The 22,789-nt window shown below is 45.3% G+C and overlaps 4 protein-coding genes across 4 annotated transcripts; 2 read left to right on the forward strand and 2 right to left on the reverse strand.

The window, feature by feature from the left end:
• Window positions 1–4,320: 4,320 nt before the first annotated feature.
• On the reverse strand, window positions 4,321–6,374 carry tmem53 (transmembrane protein 53). Its single transcript, XM_079284544.1, has 3 exons — window positions 6,187–6,374; window positions 5,896–5,999; window positions 4,321–5,774 (listed from the first exon to the last, which is right to left on the reverse strand). The coding sequence occupies exons 1-3, from the start codon at window positions 6,239–6,241 to the stop codon at window positions 5,073–5,075; spliced, it is 861 nt and encodes a 286-aa protein (XP_079140670.1). The 5' UTR covers window positions 6,242–6,374; the 3' UTR covers window positions 4,321–5,072.
• Window positions 6,375–7,493: 1,119 nt separating this feature from the next.
• Window positions 7,494–12,545, reverse strand: toe1 (target of EGR1, exonuclease). The gene is made up of 8 exons (XM_079284535.1): window positions 12,165–12,545; window positions 11,721–11,761; window positions 11,434–11,530; window positions 11,076–11,234; window positions 10,040–10,153; window positions 9,723–9,871; window positions 9,026–9,188; window positions 7,494–8,854 (listed from the first exon to the last, which is right to left on the reverse strand). Exons 1-8 carry the CDS (start codon window positions 12,276–12,278, stop codon window positions 8,069–8,071), a joined length of 1,623 nt encoding a protein of 540 aa, XP_079140661.1. The 5' UTR covers window positions 12,279–12,545; the 3' UTR covers window positions 7,494–8,068.
• Window positions 12,546–12,840: 295 nt separating this feature from the next.
• LOC306789848 (uncharacterized protein) lies at window positions 12,841–15,167 on the forward strand. Its single transcript, XM_079285915.1, has 4 exons — window positions 12,841–13,224; window positions 13,495–13,654; window positions 13,736–13,911; window positions 13,999–15,167. Exons 1-4 carry the CDS (start codon window positions 13,075–13,077, stop codon window positions 14,380–14,382), a joined length of 870 nt encoding a protein of 289 aa, XP_079142041.1. The 5' UTR covers window positions 12,841–13,074; the 3' UTR covers window positions 14,383–15,167.
• A 2,945-nt stretch (window positions 15,168–18,112) lies between these two features.
• Window positions 18,113–21,627, forward strand: selenop2 (selenoprotein P2; the record flags this gene model as incomplete). The annotated part of the gene is made up of 5 exons (XM_079284949.1): window positions 18,113–18,339; window positions 19,027–19,239; window positions 20,208–20,316; window positions 20,762–20,981; window positions 21,614–21,627. The coding sequence occupies 5 exons, from the start codon at window positions 18,113–18,115 to the stop codon at window positions 21,625–21,627; spliced, it is 783 nt and encodes a 260-aa protein (XP_079141075.1).
• Between the last annotated feature and the right edge of the window lie 1,162 nt (window positions 21,628–22,789).

Here is a 22,789-nt window from a genome sequence, read left to right on the forward strand (position 1 = left end):
TGTGTGTGTTTGTTTGTTACAACCAAGTGAAAGATGCATGTAAAAAAAAAAGGTGGATGCCACAAAATCCAAGTCTCTCTTTCTCTCTCTCTCTCACACACACACACACACACACACACAGATATTCGCCCACAAACAAACAGACAAAGCAGCCCAAGGCCTACCACTGCCATCACACATGCGACTTGGCCTGTCTGTGTGACACGCACAGTTTGTTTGGTAGTTTTAATTTGACAGGGCTCTGAATAGAGCTTCTGAAAACGCACACACACTCACACACACTTCCTCAGACCTACACTCACACACACACACACACACACACACACCTTTAATTTGACAGCGCTCTAACAAGAGCCTGCTGCTTGTCAAATGTTCTCCAGTGGCAGCAGGGATCCGCAGAGCCGAGGGGGTTCTGTTCAAGGACATCTGTGAAAACACACATGCACGCACGCGCACACACACACACACACACACACAAGCTCCTCCACTAACATACACTCGCTTTGAATAGGCCGAGCGAGGCAGCCTGCTGCACCGCGCGATGGGAGAGGGGCTGCACACATGCTGAGGGGTTTCTACACTGCTGTTCCTCTCACTCTCCATCTTCCTCTCCCTCTATGTCTCTCTTCCCCCCCCCCCCCCCCCCTTTATCTAACATTCCATCGGCTTTTTTTTGTGTGTGCCTCTTTTGGTCTTAAGTAGAGGGCTGAGGGGCCGAGATAGACCGGGGGAGATTTTGATGACGGCTCCCTGTCTGGTCCAACAAGCCGATTCCCCTCTGAAACCCAACACACACACACACACACACACACACACCAACACACACAAAGACACACATCAATTTTCTCTTCATTCTTCAATCCGAAACACCAGGAGACCTTTTAAAGTTACTCAAAGGCGGATGGGACTTTGGTCCTGATCCTCTGGATTTCATCCCCTTGAAGGTGTGCGCTTGTGTGCGCTTGTGTGCACTCGCTGCGCATTTGTTCCTCCACGTGCGAGTGTGTGTGTGTGGGGGGGGGGGGGGGGGGGGGGGGAGCTCCCATGCTGTCTCAGACTCAGCTTCCACGAGACACTTTGCTCATTAGAGGGAAGAGAGGGCGACTTGAGTGACTTCTCGTCAGCTCCTCAACTCAACTTGATCACAAGGCCGTTTCCCGTGGAGCCGGAGAGAAAGTCGAGGTTTGGACGGCGAGCGTGTCGCCTGGGAAATACAGCGTGACACACCTGTGTGTGTGTGTGTGTGTGAAAAGATAAGAATGGGAGGACTATGAAGATTAGAAGAAGGGATGCAGCAAAGAAAAAAGTGGATTATCTATTGTTGAATTCAACAAATGAATACAAATCCTAACTTAAAAAACATCAAATTTGGAGAAAGAAACATTATTGCACATGCCATATACCATGTTAACGGGTAATTTACACACACACACACACACAAAAGGAAATCGTCAGCATCAGCCATAAATATCACAGTATGTCAGACTTAAAATCAAAATGTCAAACATTATGCAACATCACTTCCAATCACCAGAGAAAGAGGCACAGACCATTCGATGCTATCTGTTACTGTGTGTGTGTGTGTGTGTGTGTGTGTGTGTGTGTGTGTGTGTGTGTGTGTGTGTGTGTGTGTGTGTGTGTGTGCCAGATAAAATACTGCACTTGGCCATGCAATGATCTCGAAAGGGGGTTTCACAGGGAAGCCTCCAAAATGTCAACATGTACATATATACTATAACTTTAAACATTTTTTGAGGTTCCGATTGTAGTTTCCGATAAAACTGGCACCGACGCGACAGCTCGAGATTGCTAAACTCCTGCGATGATGAAAAGCCACCCGGATTATTCGAATCCTGTAAATCACGGCTAAAAGTCAATGTGTGGAGCCAAGGTCTATGAAACTATCAGTGTGGAATAGAGAACAAAGACGATATGTTACCGCATTGCCAAGTGCCACCACTTAATACCATTACTCTTTGGTGCCCCCCCCCCATCCCTCTCACTCTATCTCTGCGTTGGAGTGCTTGGCGTCCTCTAACAGTATGGATCTTGACCGCGGACATTTTCCGTGGAAGAGAAAGCGCTAACCCCTCTTCGCTGCAATTTTCCCCTCATCAACTTGTGAGACTTCATTAACTTCCACCGGGTAATTTCATCTCTCAGTGCATTCCCGAGAGGGGGGGGGGGGGGTTATGACGGTTTCTTCCCATCCATTTTTCTCTTTTTCCTTTATCTCCCATCCTTCACCTGTAAACTCTTCTCTTTGATTTTCTTCGCTTTAAAAACATTTCCGAGTAAATAGGGACGGTAGTTTTTGAAGGGGAAAGAAATGTTGCTGTCTGGATGAGGTCAACATTCGGTTTATGAAGACTGTATTTGTTGGTGCTCAAATGAAGACCCATAACTTTTTATATGTTTTTGAACCAATTCCCAGCAATGCAACCTGCAGAGAAGCAGCTTCATGGAGGTGACGTGTCCTCAGCTTTGCATCCCTCAGGAGCCCAGAATAAAACAGCCAGCTGAGCCTCATCCTGGTCGCCTGATGCTCAGTTGAGGCCTCGGAGCTGCATGATGGGAACTGTGAGTCAATGCTGCCCTCTTCAGGAGTATCAGTGTCACTGCGTGGATGACATGTCGCTGAGATATTTGTATTGACCTCACAGAGTGTCCTGCTTCAGTGGGATAACAATCAAACTATGTGTTTGTTGAGTTGATCAAACCTGGGTCCATGTGATGAGATAGTTGCTATGATACGGTGGTACTTTGCTGAGTCCTGTCACGTGGGTTCACAGTCACTCATAACCCCTTACAGAGGTGCAGGAAGTACTCAAATATTTGACTTTAGAAAAAGTAGCACAGTGTAGCAATACAATGTTCCCAGTAAAAGTACTCAGGATCCTAAATTTTACTTGTTAAAGTACGAGCATCAAAAAACAGTGGAAAGAAGCGAGTGTTTATCACTTGAATGTCACGGTTTGTCTCCCCCCCCCTCCCAAGGATCTTAAAGTATTATCTTATCTTAAGCAGTAACAATACATCAGAGTGTATTTGTTGATTATATTTTTGCATCATTAATCAGAATCTGCAAAGTGGATTCAGGGTTCAAGATTCAGGACGTTTTTGCCGGAGACCAGCAGCCGGATGAGAGCAGCCCGCCTCACGCGCACTCCACTGAGCGATGTTCATCCGTCTGCGCCGATACGTATAAACTCTCCTCTGTCTCCCTTTCCTCCGAGCAGCTCCGCATGACACACGGAGTGCGGGGCCAGGGCCGACAAATGCCAACCGCTCGCTCTTCCAAATGTCAAATGTGACATGTCGGCGACATTCGATATAAGCGTCCCTGCCGGACCAATTCAGAGCGACGCTCTTCAAACAGTAAGGTCTCGTGATGAGTGAGTGTGTGTGTGTGTGTGTGTGTGTGTGTGTGTGTGTGTGTGTGTGTGTGTGTGTGGGGGGGGGGGGGGGGATCTGCCTCTGGGTCCTTCCGGTCATCGGTAAAGGAACACGGTCGAGAGGTCGACTGAAGTTCAAATACAACAGGAATATGCTTCCGGCCTACAGCCTGCCCACCCTGTCAGCTGCACTCACTAACTGTCACTTGGAATGTTTAAACTAAAACATCCAGGTCCACAGTACATGTGTACTCATCCACGGTGCTCAACACAGCAAATTGTAAGAACGGGACAACAAAAAACGAAACCATGTTTTAAAATTGCAAAATGTCTTTACAAATGTCTCCGAGTGTCACGAATGATTCAAACAGACCCGTATCAGCGTATTGACTGCATCATTCCGCCTCGTTTGGAAGCCATCTTTCAGAGATTCACGATCACTCAGCTGACTCACTGACCCGTTGTTTAGAGACCGAGATGCTTTTCTAAATTAATTTGGGAAACAACTTCTGCCACTGAATTTCCATGACCCTACTGGAAAAGGCACCAAAGAAAGCTGCACGAGAGCAGAGTCTCGTTGATAACAGAACCTGACAGATGAACAAAAGGTCAAAGTCACTCAGGAGCGTTGCTGGTTTTTCCCAGTAACAAAGGCGATGTTTATAATACACCAGGAGTAATGATTGCCAGTGATCCTGACCCTTCCCCCCAACATTACACAGTATGTTACATAATACACTCGGGCTGTTTTCAGACTGCATCTGGAGTCTCAAACTTCTGGATTTTCCAGGAACTTCAATCCAACTTCAGCCAAACCTGTTGGAAATTATTTATGTGGCAAATCCAAATCATTTGGGATCATCGGAAATAAGAACGCCGACAAAGGTTTTCTACGAGCATTCAAATTTATTAAAGGCACATCAGTTAGAAAGAACAATAGTTGTGCTGGACACATACATTCATGGTCAATTATCTTTTACTTCAACTAAATCAAGTACATCACATATTACGATATTAGGCCTGATGGGTATTCTACAGTTCCTACACCAAAAAAACAAAAACGCATTTGCTGAAGCAAAAATTTGTATTGTAATTTTTATTTTTACAGTATGACTTTTTGACAGTTGCCTTCATGTAAGCGCCATTGTGATTAAATTTGAATGTCAAATTGCGAGGTTTAAAATCATAAATTGTATAAATATAAATTATTATCCAATACCCAGCCTCAGCTTTAGAGTCACTACCACTAATGTACAATGCATCACATTTCACAGCAATATTAAATACCAGTTAAATGATCCTAAAGATGTTATCTTTCCAGTGTATAGCAACTGTTTGTATTGTTATTTTTTTTTACATATGGTGTATGACACAAGCACCTCGCAGGAGGCAGGGTTTGGCCTTTGTGCCACACACACACACACACACGGTTGTCCAGACTTGGATTCGGCGCAGGACACCTAGACCACATCTGTGGAACCTTCACAGGATGCGCACTGGGATGGGAATAAGTCGCAGAGATCTTGTAGCAGTTCAGCTCAAACTCTAGCCGTCCCGCTAACATTTTTGCTGTTGTTTTTCCCCCCTAGACAACTGAGAAGTGGTCCATTTTTTCTTAAGAAGGCTGATTAACAAGCGGTCAGCAAAAAATCGAGTGAGCTTCTCTCCCGGGGTTTTTCACTGATTCTGGACCGTCTGTCTCTTCTTCGTCTCGGCCCCTTCCAAGTCCTTCATGCAGGCAACCAGGAAATCGCGGCACTTGAGGGCATACTGCTCAGGAAAATCCCGGAAGTGGCCGACGTGGGGACTGGAGACAAAATCGAAGCTGTCCGTCGGGGCGCCCTTCTGCTTCACGGCCTCCACGAAGAGCTCGATGTCCCTGTGCCTGATCACCTGGTCGTCTCTGGAGTACAGGTAGAAGTGAGGCCAGGCGGGCGGCCTCTCCTGCACCGCGTCGTAGTGATTCTTGTGGATGTACTTGGTCAGAGGGTACAGCACGACTCGCAGCAGGAAGACAGTCACCGCGAAAAGGGCCAAGAGGACGTACCGCAAAACGGGGGTTATTTTGGGGCCCAGGGTGGCCGTCAGTGCTCGCAGGGCCCCGCGAATATTCCCGCTACCCGGGGCACTGTCCACCAAGGCCCCGATCACACACAGGGAACTGAACTGTTTGTCGCTGTGCAGACACTCTATAATGTAACGGTACAGCATGAAGCCGCCGTTGCTGAATATGTGAAAGAAAACAGGACTGTTCTCCACCTCGTAGTCATACAGGATCTCCAGCAGCTTCAGGGCCGTACCGCTCAGCTCCTTGTAGCCAAAGGACTCGGAGATGAAGACCGTCTTCAGGGGGGCCGTGTAGCGGATGGTGACGCATCCCTGAAAGTGGGGAAAACAAAGAAATAAAAAATTGCAGAGGAGTTGCTGTTAAACGGACAAAGCAATAGGCAGAATGTCTTGGGGTATTGTCTTTCTTTTCTTTTATTAAATGAGTTCTCACCTGTTCATTGTAGATGGAGCTGTATTTGGAGAGGTGTTTGTCTCTGCAGCCAGCCCAGCCCAACAGAATCACAACCGGCTCCTTTGTCCCCTGCCAGTGTCTCTCTGAAAACAAGACACACGGTGAAACTGCGTGCCACCGAAGCCGTCCGTCCCCAGCGAAGCTGAGCTAAACGCAGCTAGCGAGCTAAGCTAACGGTGGGCAGGGCTCCCCTGTTGAGATAAGCGTTAGCATGTACGCTAGGCTAACGGAGGCATGAGCGTAAACAGCACAATGAAAAATGATGCTCACCCGATGTGGCCGCATCTGGAAACACGATGTTGTAGTCTATTTCATCGTCTGCCATTGCTGCGCGCGAGAGTATCACCTGTGTGTGTCCGGCGTTGCCGTTGTGTTCATTTGGTTGTTGTAAAAGAGGATGATGGGGACGCTACAGAGCGCTTACATTATCAATGCCAGCTAGGGACATGTAACACACTGCACAGGTCGGTGGACTGTCACTACACAAGTCCTGTTTCTTCTTCTTTGTGTTGTTGAACAGCAGTTAGCATCCAGCTAATGTCGCAATACTGCCCCCTTCTGCACAACAGTGTTATGTCGGTCAAATTCTGCATCATATTGCCCAAAACTAGTCTTGTTGAGCGGCAACGTTTGGGAAAAATATGAGACAATGTATGCTGAGTCTTGTCTTTAATTTGAATCATAAATGGACCATGTTTAAGTTCCATAAAACTCTATGAAATAAAATACTTATTGTATTGATACGCGTGTTGTTCACCTGCAGTGGAAATGCTGACTTAAAACAAGTCTACTAAGATCAGTGTTGTGTTAGTAAATTGTATCCCAATATGAATGAACATGTAATTCTCATAGTCTCATGCTTAGTAAATATTAATAATTCAAATGTGGACAAAAAGTATCCTCAAGTTCAGGTGAAAGTTAAAGAGGACACATAAAGTGAATAACTGAGTATGATAAGGTGTCTGTACACTTTGATGCTGAGTGTACTTCTTCACTTTGTTTACTTTCTATTGCACAAAGCTGCTAATGAGTTACTGCAGTCAGAATTATTCAAGTCAGTTTATCATTTCTGTAACAAAACAAACAAGAGATCCTTCTGGAATAAAGTCTGATTTGCCCATCTCCACCTTTATCCAGGCCCAGCTCCACTCACAGCTCAGCCCTACGCTACCGCCTCCTCTTCCTGAAGCTCTTTGACCTCATCATCTCATCAGTATCTGGGCCTCATGTTTCGTGGTCATGAAAGTTATTCTGACCACGAAACCCAGCAAGTCTGAAACCCAGCAAGTCTGAATGTTCACGGAACATAACGTAACTTAAACTTTAACAAGGAAATGAAGACCCTGTACACATCTGAACGCTGATTGGCCAAGACTCGACACGTCAAAGATGTTCTGTTGCGAAGATCACGACATCACCTTTTCTCCTCGTCTCACTCCAATCTGAGAAAGTACCATACATCGTACCGTCCGTTTGCTCTTACTGTGTGTTACTGGTTATCTAGGTGTGGACATGTTGTGATCATCCCTCCAGATGAAGCCAGAAGATAAAATAAAGACAAAAGAATCATTGTTAAAGAGCATTATTGTATTTTACAAAATCCGAAATCAATCATCATCTCAATTTGGCTGAGTTGTCTTAGAAATTCTTGCAGAGAAAATAAAAACCATGCCTCTGCATTGAGAGTATGTGAAGTAGTAGGTCAAAAATCTTCTGCTGAAGAAATGCAAACAATTTGCAGCACAAAACATGATTAAAAGAAAAAGGAAAAAAGTAATTTCATCTCCCTGGATTGTGTACATTGTCATAGCAAAACGTTATCACCATGAACATAAACTGACTATTGTCCCTGATATTGTTAAAAAGTCAACAGAAATCATAAAACAGCCATGCTGGTGGCTAAGCATGTGATGGTGAGATGGGTGTCTAATCTATCCAATAATTGTAAATTTATTTTGCTAAAAAACAAAGAACGTCAACCTCACGGTGAAACAGGGAAACGGTCAGTAGGATTCATCCTCTGGGGATCATGAACGTAGAAACAATCCATTGAACAGAGATATTTCTGTCTAAAGCAAAGTGGTGGACAGACTTTGCCATCCATTGAGCCATAGAGATGTGTACACTATAATGCTGTGTGCAAGTCTGCACACTACACTCCAGCCTCCCATACAGTCTTCATCTTCTGCATGTGGGCCTTGGACGACCTGGCGAAGGTGCTTTTAACCACGTTGAGAGGAGCTTCCTTGCCGCTGAGGTAGACCTTATTGAGACACGAAGGAAGCCACGACTGCTGCTGCTGCTGCTGCTGCTCCTCCTCCTCCTCCTCCATTTTCACCTCCTGCTGCTCCTTCTCTACAGCTCCCACTCCTTCCTTCTTGATCCGGGTGCATGAGTGGGCAAAAATGTATCCCGTCATGAAGGCATCGAACCCGGCCCGGTGCGTCCCCGGGTCGGCCTTGGTCTTCGGAGCGTCGGTCTGAGATGGGTGGTCGGTAAGGATTTCTGTCCCTCCGTCTTCCTCTCGGCTCTCGTTTGTGTTGGTTTTTGTGTTTGAGTCGTGATCAGTCGTGGCCGTTGCTGCAGGGTTCCTGCAGTCGGGGTTGTCTTCGGACACTCCGTTCCCCTCGCCGTCCGTCTTCATGTCCACTCCTTCATTCTGCGCATTGTTTCCGTCACCGTCAACTAGAGGCTCTGTTTCTGGGCACGGCTCAGCTGGTGTTTCTTCGGGGTCCGACTCCATGTGGGGCATTTTGTGCTCAGGGGCGCCGTCAAAGATGGAGGGGCCGTCCCCTGCCTCGCCTCTACCTCTCTTCTTGACTCGTGGTCTCTTCCTCCTTTTCCTCCTTTCCCCCGTGCCTTTCTCATCCTGGAGGATGATCAGGTCGGTGTCATGGGACGACGGACACTGGGCGCCCTTTGGACACCAGCCAAACGCCTGTCAGACAAACAGGGTATTAATAAAAAAACATCTACACACAAAGACAGACCGTCTATTTGGCACAGAGAAGGACGCAGGAAGCCAAAGGGGACTGTGCTGTATGGTTTGATTTCACTTCGCCTTTAGAATGCCAGTAAAACTATAGTCAAGTGAAAAGTTGAAACTCACAGAGAAGCGCTGGCAGATGTCAGTCTGTCCCTCAGCAGAGGCCACAGCTGGACACACTCTGTAGTCCACGTAGCTGGACATGTGACCGGCATACTGACAGAACTCTACATGGACGTGAGGCTCGGTCCTTCCAGAGGTCACAATGCGACTGTTGTCCAGCTTACTGGAAGGAAGAGGAGACAATATGAGGGAGAGAGGAGGACACGCTCCTTCTTACAGTCACAATATTAGCACAACCAGAAAATAACAAACGCCATTCTGCTCTGCTCCTCCCTTCATTCTCTTACATTGGGACTTGTTCTACATTGTGGTTGACGGAGACACAGCTCAATGTAATTCAATTCAAAACACGTCATTTGTCAGTCCAGGGAAGTTCTGATGCAAACACACAAGCGATTCATTCACATACATGAAAAAGGTAAAAAAATACACATTATAATAATCGAAGGAAAATGTTGAAATGAAAAAGGGTTGATGGCAGTTTTCAAAAAACCATGAAGGCATTATTTGTTTTGATTAGCTGTAAGCCATAATCATCAAAATTCAAAGAAATTAACGCTTGAAATACATCACCCTGTGTGTAATGAATCTATATGATATATGAGTTTCACTTTTTGAATTGAATTACTAAAATAAATTAACATTTCCATGATATTCTAATTCATTGACATTCACCTGTGTACACACACACACACACCATTTCTTATAGGCATACTCCAGATAGGAGGCAGTGAGCCGGAGCTCGAACTCAGTGACGTATTTGGTGTCGTAGATGCCAGCAGGAAACATCTCAGACAGGTCGGCTGTGAAGATGGCCAAGCGATCGGGCAGAGATAAATAAAAACTCTGGCAGAAAGAGACATTGCATTAAAAAAAGAACACACGGCCATTTAATGAGAGCGGCGTGCTGTGAAAGAGGTTCAACAGCCAATATCAATGTTGAAGGTGGTTACGCTCGTCATTAGAAGAGAAAAGGAATGAAAGTGAACAGCAAACACAATAGGTTGGTGGTACCTGGTAAAGGAAGGCCATGTCGATGAGGCCGTTGTGGAGCACCAGAGGCTTCCTGGCACGCAGCAGTTCGGTGAATAAGGCCCGGATGTGGACGCCCCGCTCGTCCGATGCTCCCTGACGAAGAAGGCGGAGAGAGAAAAACATCATCGTCTGAGGAAGAGCAGTTACCTCTTGCAGGGTCCAGTTCTGTCTACGCACGTCTCGGCAGGTGCTAAGGAGCATACACCAGCAGCTAAAACCTTTTGCTTCCATCACAGGCTCGTGTTGCATTGATTTCAGTAGTTGGCTTTGTATGATGCCATTTATTGTGCAACCACTGGGAAACTATTTAGCATCAATGACTTTGATAACTGCTTGTACTCGGCTTGCCTGTATTTGTTAGGTATTGGTGTGTTGCTCAGCGTGGAAAGGAGGACGTTGCTCCACTTTCCCCGGTTGCCAACAGCTATGGAAAGAGGTTTCACACTTGTGGCCACTGACTGGTGTCTGTCAGCAGAGCACCTGCTTGCTTGCATATTCTGGGCAACATTGTGGAACCTTTATATCGTGCTTCATGTTGTTTTCTTCTGGAGATGAGCACTTCTCAATCCACTCCTCCATACGAGTTCACCTTAAATGTTTCCCTATTGTAGCGGCTTTCAGCAGCCTGCTTTCTTACTTTGCGTCTGCAACCTGCTCCGCGATGGCAGAAGTGATGTCCCCGGTGAACCTGTCGCTAAGCAACCACGGCGACACATTAGTCTAACGTCTTTTCTCACAGATGCGGAGTGATGCTAAGAAATGCAAAGGACTTTAAAGCCTCTGCAGACGGTGCGCAAGACAAAGAGTGTAACCGGCAAATTCTGCAGGCCGTGATTCTGCCATTTCCTGGCGCGTGACTTCACTACGGCGAGTATAAACTGAGCTTTAGACATCATAGCAGTGGTATGTGGGTATTACATCACGGCTATCGAACCAATCAGACGGCTTGATTTGAGCTACTTGTTCTATATGGTGGAACACGCAGGACAACAAAACAGCATGTCAGTATCCTCACCTTACTGTTGCCCTTGAGGTAAGGGATCCCACTGGCGTACTGCTTGTTAAAGTCAAACCCATGCTGGACCAGGAACTGGACTGACTGGGGCTCGATGACGTACTCCTCTGAACACAGCAGGGTGAGGTTATACACCTGGACCAGGTATGTGTCTGCAGCCTGGAGGAAGGAAGAGGCAGAAGATAAAACATCACAGACACAGCACACACAGATGTGTGCAGTGGCATTTTCTTTGATCTGAAGATGTATGACATGATGACATGCGATGATGGGGTAGGAGACGGATCATAGGTCGCAACAAGCTCATCAGATGGATATAAAAATATATTTTTTTTGAGAAAGCTTCATCTTATCGTACCTTGTCGTCCAGTTTCTTGTAACAGGCGATTCCCAGGGAGAGGATGGAGCGAGTGCGAGCTGCGAGGCATATGGCTTTGTATCTGTCCTCTATAGATCTGAAACAGGACAGCGAGGGTCAGGTGCCAACCAAACACTACGAAGTCGCTCGAGATGGCACGGCTCCAAAATGACTCCAAAGCAAATTATTTTGCATTCCATGGCTGCTTGCGCAACGACCTGCTGATGCTTTCAGGTGTGTGCGAGTCAGGAAGAAGCGCAGAGAGGTTGACTGATAAGTTTACTCACTCGGCCAGCAAAGACTTCCTGTTTCCAAGACCACTCAGCTCCTACAAAAGCACACAGGGAACAATTGATACTTTGATTTGTTTTTACATTGGTGAAATCATGTAACAACACAAAGGAAAAAAGAAACATGCATGTGATGATGCTATAATATGTTCGTGAAATAAGTGACTTTCCACCAGGCTGACAGTTGTGTTGTTCAATGGTTTTATAAATTGTATTGAGACCTAATATTTTGGTGAGAGAAAGGTTATTACAACAGTGTGGTCAGTCTGGTGACTCAGTTATATTATGCATTGTAGATTTGCTTCGGTGTAACGTTCGTGTCTTTCTTCTAAATAAGAGGGGGCAAACCATGGCTATTAAAACTATCATTCCACGCACTTAAAGAGTCTCATTTTACTCCGGTTGCACGCTGGTCGGACAGAGACAGACACTTGCACTTACCGTGTCCAGTGCAATGAAGGAAGCCGTTTTAATGGCCAATACCATAGCAGGCCAAAGCTCTTTGAAGTTATCATTCTGGACATCAATAACGGGAACGACCAGTGAAGACACCATGTTTGTCTCAACTTAGCTTGATGAGCGCAAACTGCTTATTCGCGCCTGAAATGTTTTCTGCAATCAGCGTTACCGACGTTGTTCCTGGAATACTAGCTAGCTTAATTTAATACCTTGCAAAAGTTTCCATTATCGGCTGCTCTGTACAGCGTCGTTTCTTATTGCTTACTTGTTGTATTTTATGAATACATTGAGTAATTACTTCAGCAGTTGTTAATTCATTAACACTTTATCGGGTCGACAGCTAACGGCGCTCCACCGTAAACATTTCAACGTGGTTCTTGGGGTCCTGTGATAACAAAAAACCATAGTAGTTGGACTTTTGCCTGAGAACAAATAAAACCTATTTGCCGCTAATTGTACACACACAATTTTCATAATTAATGAATATATATTTTCACCGTGACTTGTTCATTCTTCCATTTATATTTTTCTTCTCCGTTTGACTTTTAGCTTTTCAATAAAAAATGTTAAGCAGGCGTTGACGATAGACGCACATAAACACATACGTCACTAAACCTAACTGTCGAGGTGAAGTGCGCCATTTTGGCTCAAACAAAGTCAGAAACATTATATATTCGATAAAGTATTTTAAATTGTATCCATAAAATACGATGTACAAGTATTCAGGACGCCGCTCTGGTTTCCACGAGATAACACGTAATGCTAATGTAGCTTTTTTTACACTGCGTATGTGACGTTAGTTAGCTAAAAGTAACGTTAATGATCAAAAAACCCAGCTGAGCTATCCTGACTTTTGCTAAATTTACCTTTGCTGCTTGTTTTAACCTCCGCGATGGGTGGCTGCTCCGCCCCAAACTGCTCCAATTCAACCAGCATAGGGAAACAGCTGTTTAGATTCCCCAAAGACCCTGTCCGCAAGAAGAAATGGGTGGTGAACTGTCGACGTGACTTTGAGCCAACTCCTCACTCCAGACTCTGTCAGGTAGCGTTAGCTAAGTTTACACAGAGATCGACATGTTTGTGACCTAGCACTACGTTATTGAAGCGCTGTTATAGAGACAATGCATCAGTTCAAACTAAGACCCAAAGTGAAATTGGATATGAATTTATTTATAATGATGAATTATCTGCTGGGCTCAGTTGATTGCTTTCCTTCTGCTGCATCTGAACTGTATGCATGATCGTGTGTGTGTGTGTGTGTGTATCATTGGTTGGATGAAATGTATGTGTTTTCCTGTCTCGTTTCCTCAAGGACCATTTTCAGCAGAGCCAGTTTGAGGAGATAGCGAGGTCTCCAGCTGGGGGAAAGAAGTTGAAGCCCAATGCCATTCCCACTCTGTTCATTATTGCAGACGCTCCTTACCCAGCAGTCACTATTCCATACATCCTGCTGCCCACGAAACCCGAACCAGGTAAATGTCCAATGAAAAGGGATGGCAATGTTAAAACAGCAGGAAATACAACACTAGTTTGACGTTGCTTTGTGTTTATAGTGGAGAAGGAGCTGAACTTCGGGGACCACGGCTATGCCAGACGCACCCCTCTGCCTGGCCTGGAGGAGGAGGATGCAGACAGGACTGCAGAGGACCAGCAGCCCTGCACGCAGTGTCACCTCCTGAAGAAACAGCTGGAGCAGGAGATGCAGCGCACTGCGAGGCTACAGATGGAGGTAGGTTGGCTGCTGGTCTCTCTTTCCACGTATTCATGTCTTGTATCTGTTGAAAGAGCCGTAGTAAACTATTTTCTTCTCTGTCAGGCAGAGGAGATGAAGAAGCGCCTGTTCCGGCTCGACCGGATCGAGAAGGGTCTCCATAACTTTCTGTACGAGGACCAGATTCGCGCCCTGACCCTCACCAAGCGCTCCCGGCGCGCCGTCTGGTCTCCGGAGACCATCCTGAAGGCCCGAAAGATCCGCTGCGAAGTTGGCACAAAAGGCTACGAGTACTTGAGGGATCTGGGGTACCCGTTGCCCTCCTACAGGACTCTATGTAACCGCCTGGAGACTAAGATCATGGTGACGACTGACATGAGCTGTGAAGAGCTGGCGGAGCTGGGCCTGGGCCTCATGGCCACCTGTAACAGTCCCACCGACGGGGTTGGGGACAACGATGAGGAGGAACTCATCGGTGTGTTGTCCTGATCGGGGCAGTTTGCACGACTTGCTGACTCTAAAACAAGAGGACAATGAGCAGAATGCACCACTTTAGACATGGCTTTGCTCGACTCATGCAAGATACCCGGGGCTGGCAGTCAGCCGAGCGTCGTGATCGTGGTGTTTGTTGCCGCGATGAAGGCGCTGAGCTACCGTGTGTGAGGAGACGTAGTCTGTGACTAAGAACACTACCAACGGAGTGTGCGGAACAAGGAGACTTATTTTGCTCAAAGCTCGTTGACTTTGTCGCATGTGTTTATAGCTAATTTAACGTGTTTAAACTGAATGTGTTTACATGCACAATAAAACCCTGGTGGCGTTCAGGATAGTCCAATGTACTGAGAGCAAATAAACTCATGTCCTGGGTCAGGTGGCTTGAGTATTCCCATACTATGAGGACTATGGCATGTATGAACTGTTTCCTGTACATTAAGTAAGCTTTATTTAATTTTTTTGCCCAAAGTATTTATCTTTTAATGGTGTGTGTAAAGCAGTAGCACACAACCGGGTTAGTGTCGAGGAAGATGTTTGCATTTTAAACTACGTTGTTTTATTAAACCTCTCATTCAAATGCTGTCAGGAACATTAGGGTTGATATCCTAAATGCATGCATCCTATTTTAATCACATTTGCAAAACTGAAACCGTACCTGTTTTTCGGTAACTAATCAAATCATTTATTGTGGAGTCCATAAAGAGTCAATAAGGAAATAAAAATAAACCCTCCGTTGGTAAATAGCTGCCGCTAGTGCGATTCTCCGCTCCATAGGTTGTACCTCTCTGGGTTGCAGTGCATTCGTAGTGACCACAAAGGGTATCGGAAAGAGCTCAGGCTGGTCACATGACGTTCAATATCCAAAACAACGCTGGCACTGTGAGGAAAAATAAAGTGATTGTAAAAGAATGAGCAGTGTTTTTCATTGCGTGTGAGTGTGAGAGATGTACTAAATAGTGCACGTAGGTCTGCACTGTATATCAGGTAGCTCGGAGTAATAAACAAACAGCACGGTTGCCATCACTATGCTGGTTACATCACAGCTGTCATGAGCTCGACTGAATGCTCTACTAGTGGAAACAACCCGAACCGCAAGTCTCCTTAAATTCCACTGAAGTAACTAAATACCTACAATGACCATGAGGTGGAGCTTCTGTCAGCTATCTTTACCCTGCATGAGCCCAATGAGAAGAGTACCGTTTACTTTTGCCCAGGTCGGACTTTGAGCAAATCGCTGACATGAGGGATTAGATATTGGTTTGGCGGTTTGCTTGTTACAAGCTGAACTAGGTAGAAAACCAATATGACAAGTTTGGAAAGATTATTTCGTCCAGGTTTGTGAGGACCGACCCGTGCAGCTTTACGGTTCACAAATACGGTGCACTTTTCTTTGACCGACACCACGACTCTAGCAATGAGTCTCTCGCTGTGATGTCGTCGATCTGACCGTCATTGATTTTGGCCTCCTGCCTGTTCCAAAAGTGCAACCACGTTTTTTTGTTTGTCACATGGTGGCATTCACCTCTCCACAGTCGAACGCCTGAGTCATGCATAGTAAAGCAAATATACTCAAGCAACTGGATCAATATGACAGTTCTTTGGATCGTAAAACAAGACTTACGGGTCTACAGACACACGAGGGGGCTCTGCAGGGGCGGCGGTGCTTTGAGCGGAATGCTAAAGTCAGCGTGACATGCTCATGAAAACGCTAACATGCTGCTGTATAGTAGGCATAATGTTAATATTCACCACCATCTTAGTTTAGTGTGTTAGCACATGCTAACATGCTAATACTAAACACAGTAAGTCCAGCTGAGGGATGGCATTAGCTTTAAGGGTATTTTCCATGAACCAAGAACAAATTGGACCTAATGTCAGCGCTAGAGGATCACAAAGTCATTAGGGATCATTTTCTGTATCTGCCAATCCATCGATGAGATGTTAAGGTGTTTCCCAGGAGAAGGGATAACTTTGACCTGCAATAAAAAGTCAGGGGATCACCAAAGCCATAAGGCTTCATCCTCTGGGCACCATGAACAATCTGTACATCATTTCATGGCAATCCATCCAATAGCTGGCTGTGATATTTCAGTCTGGACTAACTGACTGACGGATCGACTGACCAATGCAATGCATGATGGAAATGGTGGAGCTGTGGATGCTCTGGAGTTAAAGGCGCTGACCACGACAAGCCACTTTGAATCCTCTTTTCGTATAATTCTTACTCACCTTATTTATTCATAATGTTTACTCTATAAAGCAAAGGCATAAAATGCCCTAAAATATAAACAGAAAATGGGAAGAGATGCTCATAGTTCCACAGAAATAATAATTTGCAGTTGGTGGTGAGATAACAATTGCAAGATCGCAACAAAAGAGAAAATTGTAAATTGAAAAGAAAATAATATCAAAGTTACTATATGGAACTTTTAACTGGTTATGAAACAGTCTGTATTGTTTGACTGCACTTTTGCCGATGTTTGCACTTTCAGCGCTGTTGGCACCGTTAGCTGCGAGCCCCCGGCTCAGCCGTCGCCATGTTGAGGCAATGGAAATGCTCCCAATCTCATACACAGCACCTGCAGCACCTGCAGGGGGGAAAAGGCCTGTCCGTATTGAACATAGTACTCAACTTTGTAGCTCAATTTGCACAGAAATTTCAAAATAACATGCTGTCCACACCAAGGGTTTGTCTGCGACTACACGTGTTTGATTTGGTGTGTTCCAGATGACATACAAAGGACGTGATAGAGTACAGATACTGGGTCTCTGTCTCTCCCCCCCCCCCCCCCATCTGTTTGATTTGGGGGAAGTGCTTAGTCAACCCCACCAGCTTTATAAATAACAGGACTTTACTGTGTTTATGTGGGTCACAGGACAGAGAGCGGACAGAGGTAAGTAGGGACAGCATGTCTCTTTAGGGCTCAAATGAGTGAATAACTGTCAGTCTTTTATTTCAAGAGGTATATTATGAAATATGCAAACCAATCGTATTTGATTTGAAGTTTCTGCATTTGTTCTTTTCTAAAACGAACCTTAGTTTTCAAAATCGTTCATCAATTTCAGGGATTGTTTGATGCACTGTTCTTCACTAAAAAGAATCTGAATTCAGCCGGCAGGCGCTGCTTACGGGGCCACAGAAAGACTGCTCCTTCATGCTGGTAAAACTGGAGCTGTTGTGTTGTTTTCCAGACTCCGAACTGCTGATTGAGATCAAACTTGCAATTTTATAACTTCACTTAAAAGTGATTTTGAATCAGCAACTAAAAAGGGTTTATTGACAGTTTGGATGCCACTGTAGATATCTCTGTCCCATCCTCTCTTTGTCTTCTCTGTCTGGCCCATTTGCCCCCCTGACATTCTTCTGTCCGTTCTGGCTGTTTACCCCTTAATAAACTCTTTTTGCCGATTATCTCCACATGCGATGAGAGAGACAATGAGGGTTTACTCTTTCAATTATTTGGGGATCAGACTGCCTGGACGTTTGGCTCAGGGCAAAGGGGGAAAGCTGCCAGAGATTGAATCCACTTTTACGTTTACGTACTGCCCTGCACTGTAGTCTACCGACTGCTTTCCTGGTTTGATTTAGATGATAGTTTAATTGGCTTTTAAAGGGCTACACGTCTCGCCTGTGTGACAAAGTGCCTGCTGGTCAAGCTAACGTGGGGTATTGCACGTCTCTCTCGTCTGGTAGATTCTGTCCAGCCAGCCAGGGTGAGGGACAATGAGCGGTCTGTCGTTGCTGTGGCTGTACGTGGCCCTGCCGGGTCTGCTGAGGGCCTCGCATGTCAGCCTGATAGTGGAGGGGGACAATGACGCCTCCAGGATCTGCAAGCCCGCCCCCCACTGGACGATAAAGGGACGCGCACCCATGCAAGAGCTGCTGGGAAATGTGGTCGTGGTGGCGCTGCTGAAGGCCAGCTGACAGTTCTGTCTCACTCAGGCCTCCAAGTAAGAAAACCGACTCACAGACAAGTATCAACATTGTCATTTTAAATGAGGAAGATCATTATTTAAACATCTTTGAAGGTCAAATTTGGCCTGTAGTCCTTTTTCCCGGAAGACATTTTGAAAAACATGTAACTCGGCTAATTCGCCCCAAAATGTAATAAGTTCTTCCTCAGCCCACACCCTTCTACCAAGTGCACACATTCACTGATAAAAGAACTATTTGCATGTCTAGGGATTATACAAAGAAGGCCAGTTGGTCTTTAGATGCTTTAGAAACAGGAGGTCCTAAACATCTTCATTGACGTAAACATTTTGCAGCAAAATCAAAGAGTTTACAGGATATTGTTTCTTCGTAATGCATGTAATACGTGACTTGTTTCTCCACAGGGCTTGTACAAAGGCAATAAAGTAGTCCATGACTATGAGATATGGATTTACAGATGATTACAATCCCTCCTCGGCATTGTGGAGGTTTAGTTTATTAAACAAAGTTAACAAGTCATAAGCTGGAGGCACCTTTCTGCTGCTTTTCCAGAAGCGTTATTGAGTGAGTCTGCTGCACTATGATGAGCAAACAGTCAGTTCACTTCTTCAGCCTTCTTTCTTGCTTTAACACTTTCTCTCTCTCTCTCTCTCTCTCTCTCTCTCTCTCTCTCTCTCTCTCTCTCTCTCTCTCTCTTTCCGCAGAATTGGAGGCCTGCGTGACAAGCTGAACCGCAGCAACCTGACAGATGTGTCTTTCATGGTAGTGAATGAGCAAGAGGCCCACTCCAGAGCCATGTACTGGGAGCTGAAGAGGAGAGCGCCCCTTGGTGTCCCTGTCTACCAGCAGGCCCCCCTTCAGAATGACGTGTGGGAGGCCCTGGACGGGGACAAAGACGACTTCCTGGTCTATGATAGGTGAGGCCTCTTCAAGACACGTGGATCAAATAAAACATTTCTGTTCGTATTATGTGCTCTCTTTATGTTTTATGTCACAACCCCAGCAGGTTTTTAGCTCTCTGATGAGATCAAATATACTATATGAATTACAAACTGTATATAAGAACTGGACGTAGTCGCCGTGACGGCACTTGGTTTGTGGACTGCTGTTTTGAAGCCTCAAGTTTGGCCATTTTTGGCTGTTGCCATCTTGTTTTTTGCAACCAGAAGTGACGTGAGAGAGTGGAGCGAAGTACAAACAAACGTAGAGATTTGGAGGCGACCAAAATGTTACAATTAACGTTCATGGACTGGAAACGCACTGTGAAAGGGTTGAAGTTCAAAGACAAAAACACGGACAACTCCCAGACCGGACAACGCCGTGGTAGCCACCTGTCAATCACCAGTAGCCCCGCCCTAAAGCACAGCTGCTTCATGGTCTATGTGACTCTAAATGGACAATAGTTTACTAAAAGAGCATCATGCTGTGTTGAAGAATACTTGAAACTGGAGATTGAGATATAAACTCATGTTCACAATGTTTACTGAGGTTTTAAATCAAGAGAGAAGTAGAGTCATTTTCTCATAGACTTCTACACAACCAGAGGACTCGACCCCTGATAGCCGTTAGAAAGAATGCAGGTTTGAGGCTCTGGCTTTGTTTTTCTGACCGGGAGGGTTGCGGCCTGATCTCTGCCCTGCCCTGCTTTAATAATACATATTTACAATCACCAATTTCTGCATAATAGTGTAGAGTTCACTCTTGTTTTTAAAATATTAAAAAAGTAAAACTGTGTCTTCAAATGTGCCTTGAACGTTCCTGTCTTGGTATCAAAAATGAATTTCAGAGACAAAATCATTTATTCATCACATGTGAAAATAAGGAAGCAAACAATTAAATTGCAGTGATTCCCATCAACCTTTGGATTCTCTCTCTGTTTCTCCAGGTGTGGTCTGCTCACCTTCCACATCGTGCTGCCTTTCAGTTTCCTGCATAACGTCTACGTAGAGGCCGCAATCAGAGCCACTTATCTCAACAACATCTGCAATTGCACTGTGAGTAACCACAACACACACACACACACACACACTCACACACACACACACACACACACACACACAAATGCTTCCCTACACACAAAATGCTTTGAATTGTACCACTCATTGACTCCCAAGTGATTTTCAGTGTTTAGAACTCACTCATACCCCATTTTTTTGTTAAAGCTGCATTTTTTGTTGAAGCTCCTATTTTTGTATTCATGATGGAAAGAATGACTATGCATAATGTGAAAGAGGTCCAGAAGCATGACTCCAAATTAAGGATAACGTTGCGTTGCATCATGTCTGCTGGATGTAAATAGGTCATTTTAATAGCAACTTGACGACACAATGGCTTTAGCTTGTTCTGCTGCCCCCTAGTGGCCTAACACATGCTTAGTTTAAAATACAAAAATATTATCTAATTTCATGAATGAATGAACATGAGTTTGATCATTCGCAGGCTTCTGCTTTGTCAAGAGTCAAGAACAGCTTCATGACGAACGCGACACCGCACTTTAATGTCAGCCAGACAACTACAATACCGGACACGGACGGTCCAGAGGGGGGAGGGACTGCTCCTATAGCGACTCGTCCCCACAGCCATCATCATCATCATCCCCCTCATCGTTCTCACCACCACCAACATTACCAGAATCAGTCCCAACATCAGCACGATGCAAGTCAGAATACAACTCTTCATCCTCTCATTCACCACCACCACCACCATCCTCAGCAGCAGCAGCAGCAGCATCAGCATCAGCAGCAGCAGCAGCAGCAGCAGCAGCATCAGCAGCAGCAGCAGCAGCAGCAGCAGCAGCAGCAGCAGCAGCAGCAGCAGCATCAGCAGCAGCAGCAGCCTGGCAACCACAGTCATCCTGGTGGGATGGAAGTGGATCATTAAGATGCCCGGAGTGTTTTTACTTGCTCTTTCCCTCTGACGTAGTGCTTTTGCTTTTGGCGGGATGTTTTTACTTCGACGGCAGGACATACAGGCAAACAGCAGTTCACGGAATCTCTTTGAGCAGTAATCAGATTGGGGGTTTCTTTGCCAGCACCTCCACCCCTCAGTCCTCTGTGTGGGTAACGTAGCCGGTGCTTCCCGGTCCTCTCCCATGAATGAAGTCTACGGTGTGAAACCTGCCTGCAGGAGGCTGTGGATGGATGTGTGTGTGTGGAGAGATTGGGGTGTGCTGATGGTTATTGTCACCCAGACAGAGTCAGAGGATGTTCTACGCTGCTAGCGAGCAAAACCTCAGTCAGATTACTGTCCAAACATTTTGCTTTTGTCAATCCTGTCTCCTGCATTCTCTAGACGTGATATGCTGAGCTACGATGTCACTATATACAAATACATTTTTAGTGCTGTTCCTTTATTCACTTGAACCTGTGCAAGCATTTTGGTAAGTGTCACAATAAATTAGATGAGTATACAATGGAATCATTAGAGGTCATAGATCAGACCAGCAGGTAAAGTATTGTTCACTTGTATTACTGGATTGACATACCGTACGTTACTCCGTTAAATCAACTTTGCATATTTGCTGTGGATTTGAAACTTTGCCACTTCTGAAAGTAGAATTAACCTCTCGACTGTTATTCTCCATTAAAAGGAAAAGACATTCATGACATGTTTCTCGGTGTCCTTTCTCATTGTGTGAGTTGTGCGGCGCCCCTACCCTCCATGTAACAGGAGACGTGAGGTTCTGTTGTCCTCACACTGTCACGGCGGCTGTGTGCGGGGTAACAGGGGTACAGGGCCACAACGCTGACAATGCGTGGTTACCTGATATGATGTATTGCAGCAGAGACAGTATGTATGTAGCAGATCAGATACAAATACAAAATGTCTGGAACTCAAAGGAATGAGACACACGGCAACTTTTGACGAACCAGCAAGGAATGTGTGGAAAAGGGCTGATAGGACCAGCGAGCTGTTTCCCGTGCGTCTCCAGTCTTTATGCTGAGCTGAGCTGGCTCCAGCTTCACACTTTGTCTTCTGATCCAACTGTTGTTATATAAGTGAGCATATCTTCCAAAATATCAAACTATTCCTTTCAGAATTAGTAAACTGTGCTCACTTTTTCTAAGAAAAATTAATCTGGATATCACCTGGATGCATTGAAAATGAATAACAAAACAATTAGACAATTTGAAACCAAACAAATTATATATACAGTATATATACATATAAACATATATACGTATATATACAGACAGTATATATCTATATATATATAGATATATACTGGAACAGGGTTATAGCTGTATGGCAGGCACCTGACCTGCTATGCTAGAAGAAAGGACCACACTGCCATATGTCATGCTGGACACGTACACAAACACACACACACACACACACACACACACACACACACACACACACGCAGAGCAGGTGGATTACCTCAGTGCTGCTTCACACATGGCTGAGATGCAGCATGCTTTGACAGAGGAGAGCTGAGGAGGAACATTTGAAAACAGCCACTATCAC

This window comes from Melanostigma gelatinosum, assembly GCF_949748355.1.
Source record: "Melanostigma gelatinosum genome assembly, chromosome: 15".
Taxonomy (NCBI): Eukaryota; Metazoa; Chordata; class Actinopteri; order Perciformes; family Zoarcidae; genus Melanostigma; species Melanostigma gelatinosum.

Bases quoted from the DNA above. Each gene is read 5' to 3' on its own strand.
- tmem53 (XM_079284544.1), bottom strand. From the start codon at position 6,241: ATGGCAGACGATGAAATAGACTACAACATCGTGTTTCCAGATGCGGCC. The intron at 6,000-6,186 runs GTGAGCATCATT...TCTTGTTTTCAG, and splicing joins TCCAGATGCGGCCACATCGG to AGAGACACTGGCAGGGGACA. The intron at 5,775-5,895 runs GTGAGAACTCAT...CCCCACTTTCAG, and splicing joins GCTCCATCTACAATGAACAG to GGATGCGTCACCATCCGCTA.
- LOC306789848 (XM_079285915.1), top strand. From the start codon at position 13,075: ATGGGTGGCTGCTCCGCCCCAAACTGCTCCAATTCAACCAGCATAGGG. The intron at 13,655-13,735 runs GTAAATGTCCAA...TTGTGTTTATAG, and splicing joins GCCCACGAAACCCGAACCAG to TGGAGAAGGAGCTGAACTTC. The intron at 13,912-13,998 runs GTAGGTTGGCTG...CTTCTCTGTCAG, and splicing joins CTGCGAGGCTACAGATGGAG to GCAGAGGAGATGAAGAAGCG.
- toe1 (XM_079284535.1), bottom strand. From the start codon at position 12,278: ATGGTGTCTTCACTGGTCGTTCCCGTTATTGATGTCCAGAATGATAAC. The intron at 10,154-11,075 runs GTGAGGATACTG...CTTCTTCGTCAG, and splicing joins ACCTCAAGGGCAACAGTAAG to GGAGCATCGGACGAGCGGGG. The intron at 9,189-9,722 runs GTGTGTGTGTGT...TCTTCCTTCCAG, and splicing joins GAGTATGCCTATAAGAAATG to TAAGCTGGACAACAGTCGCA.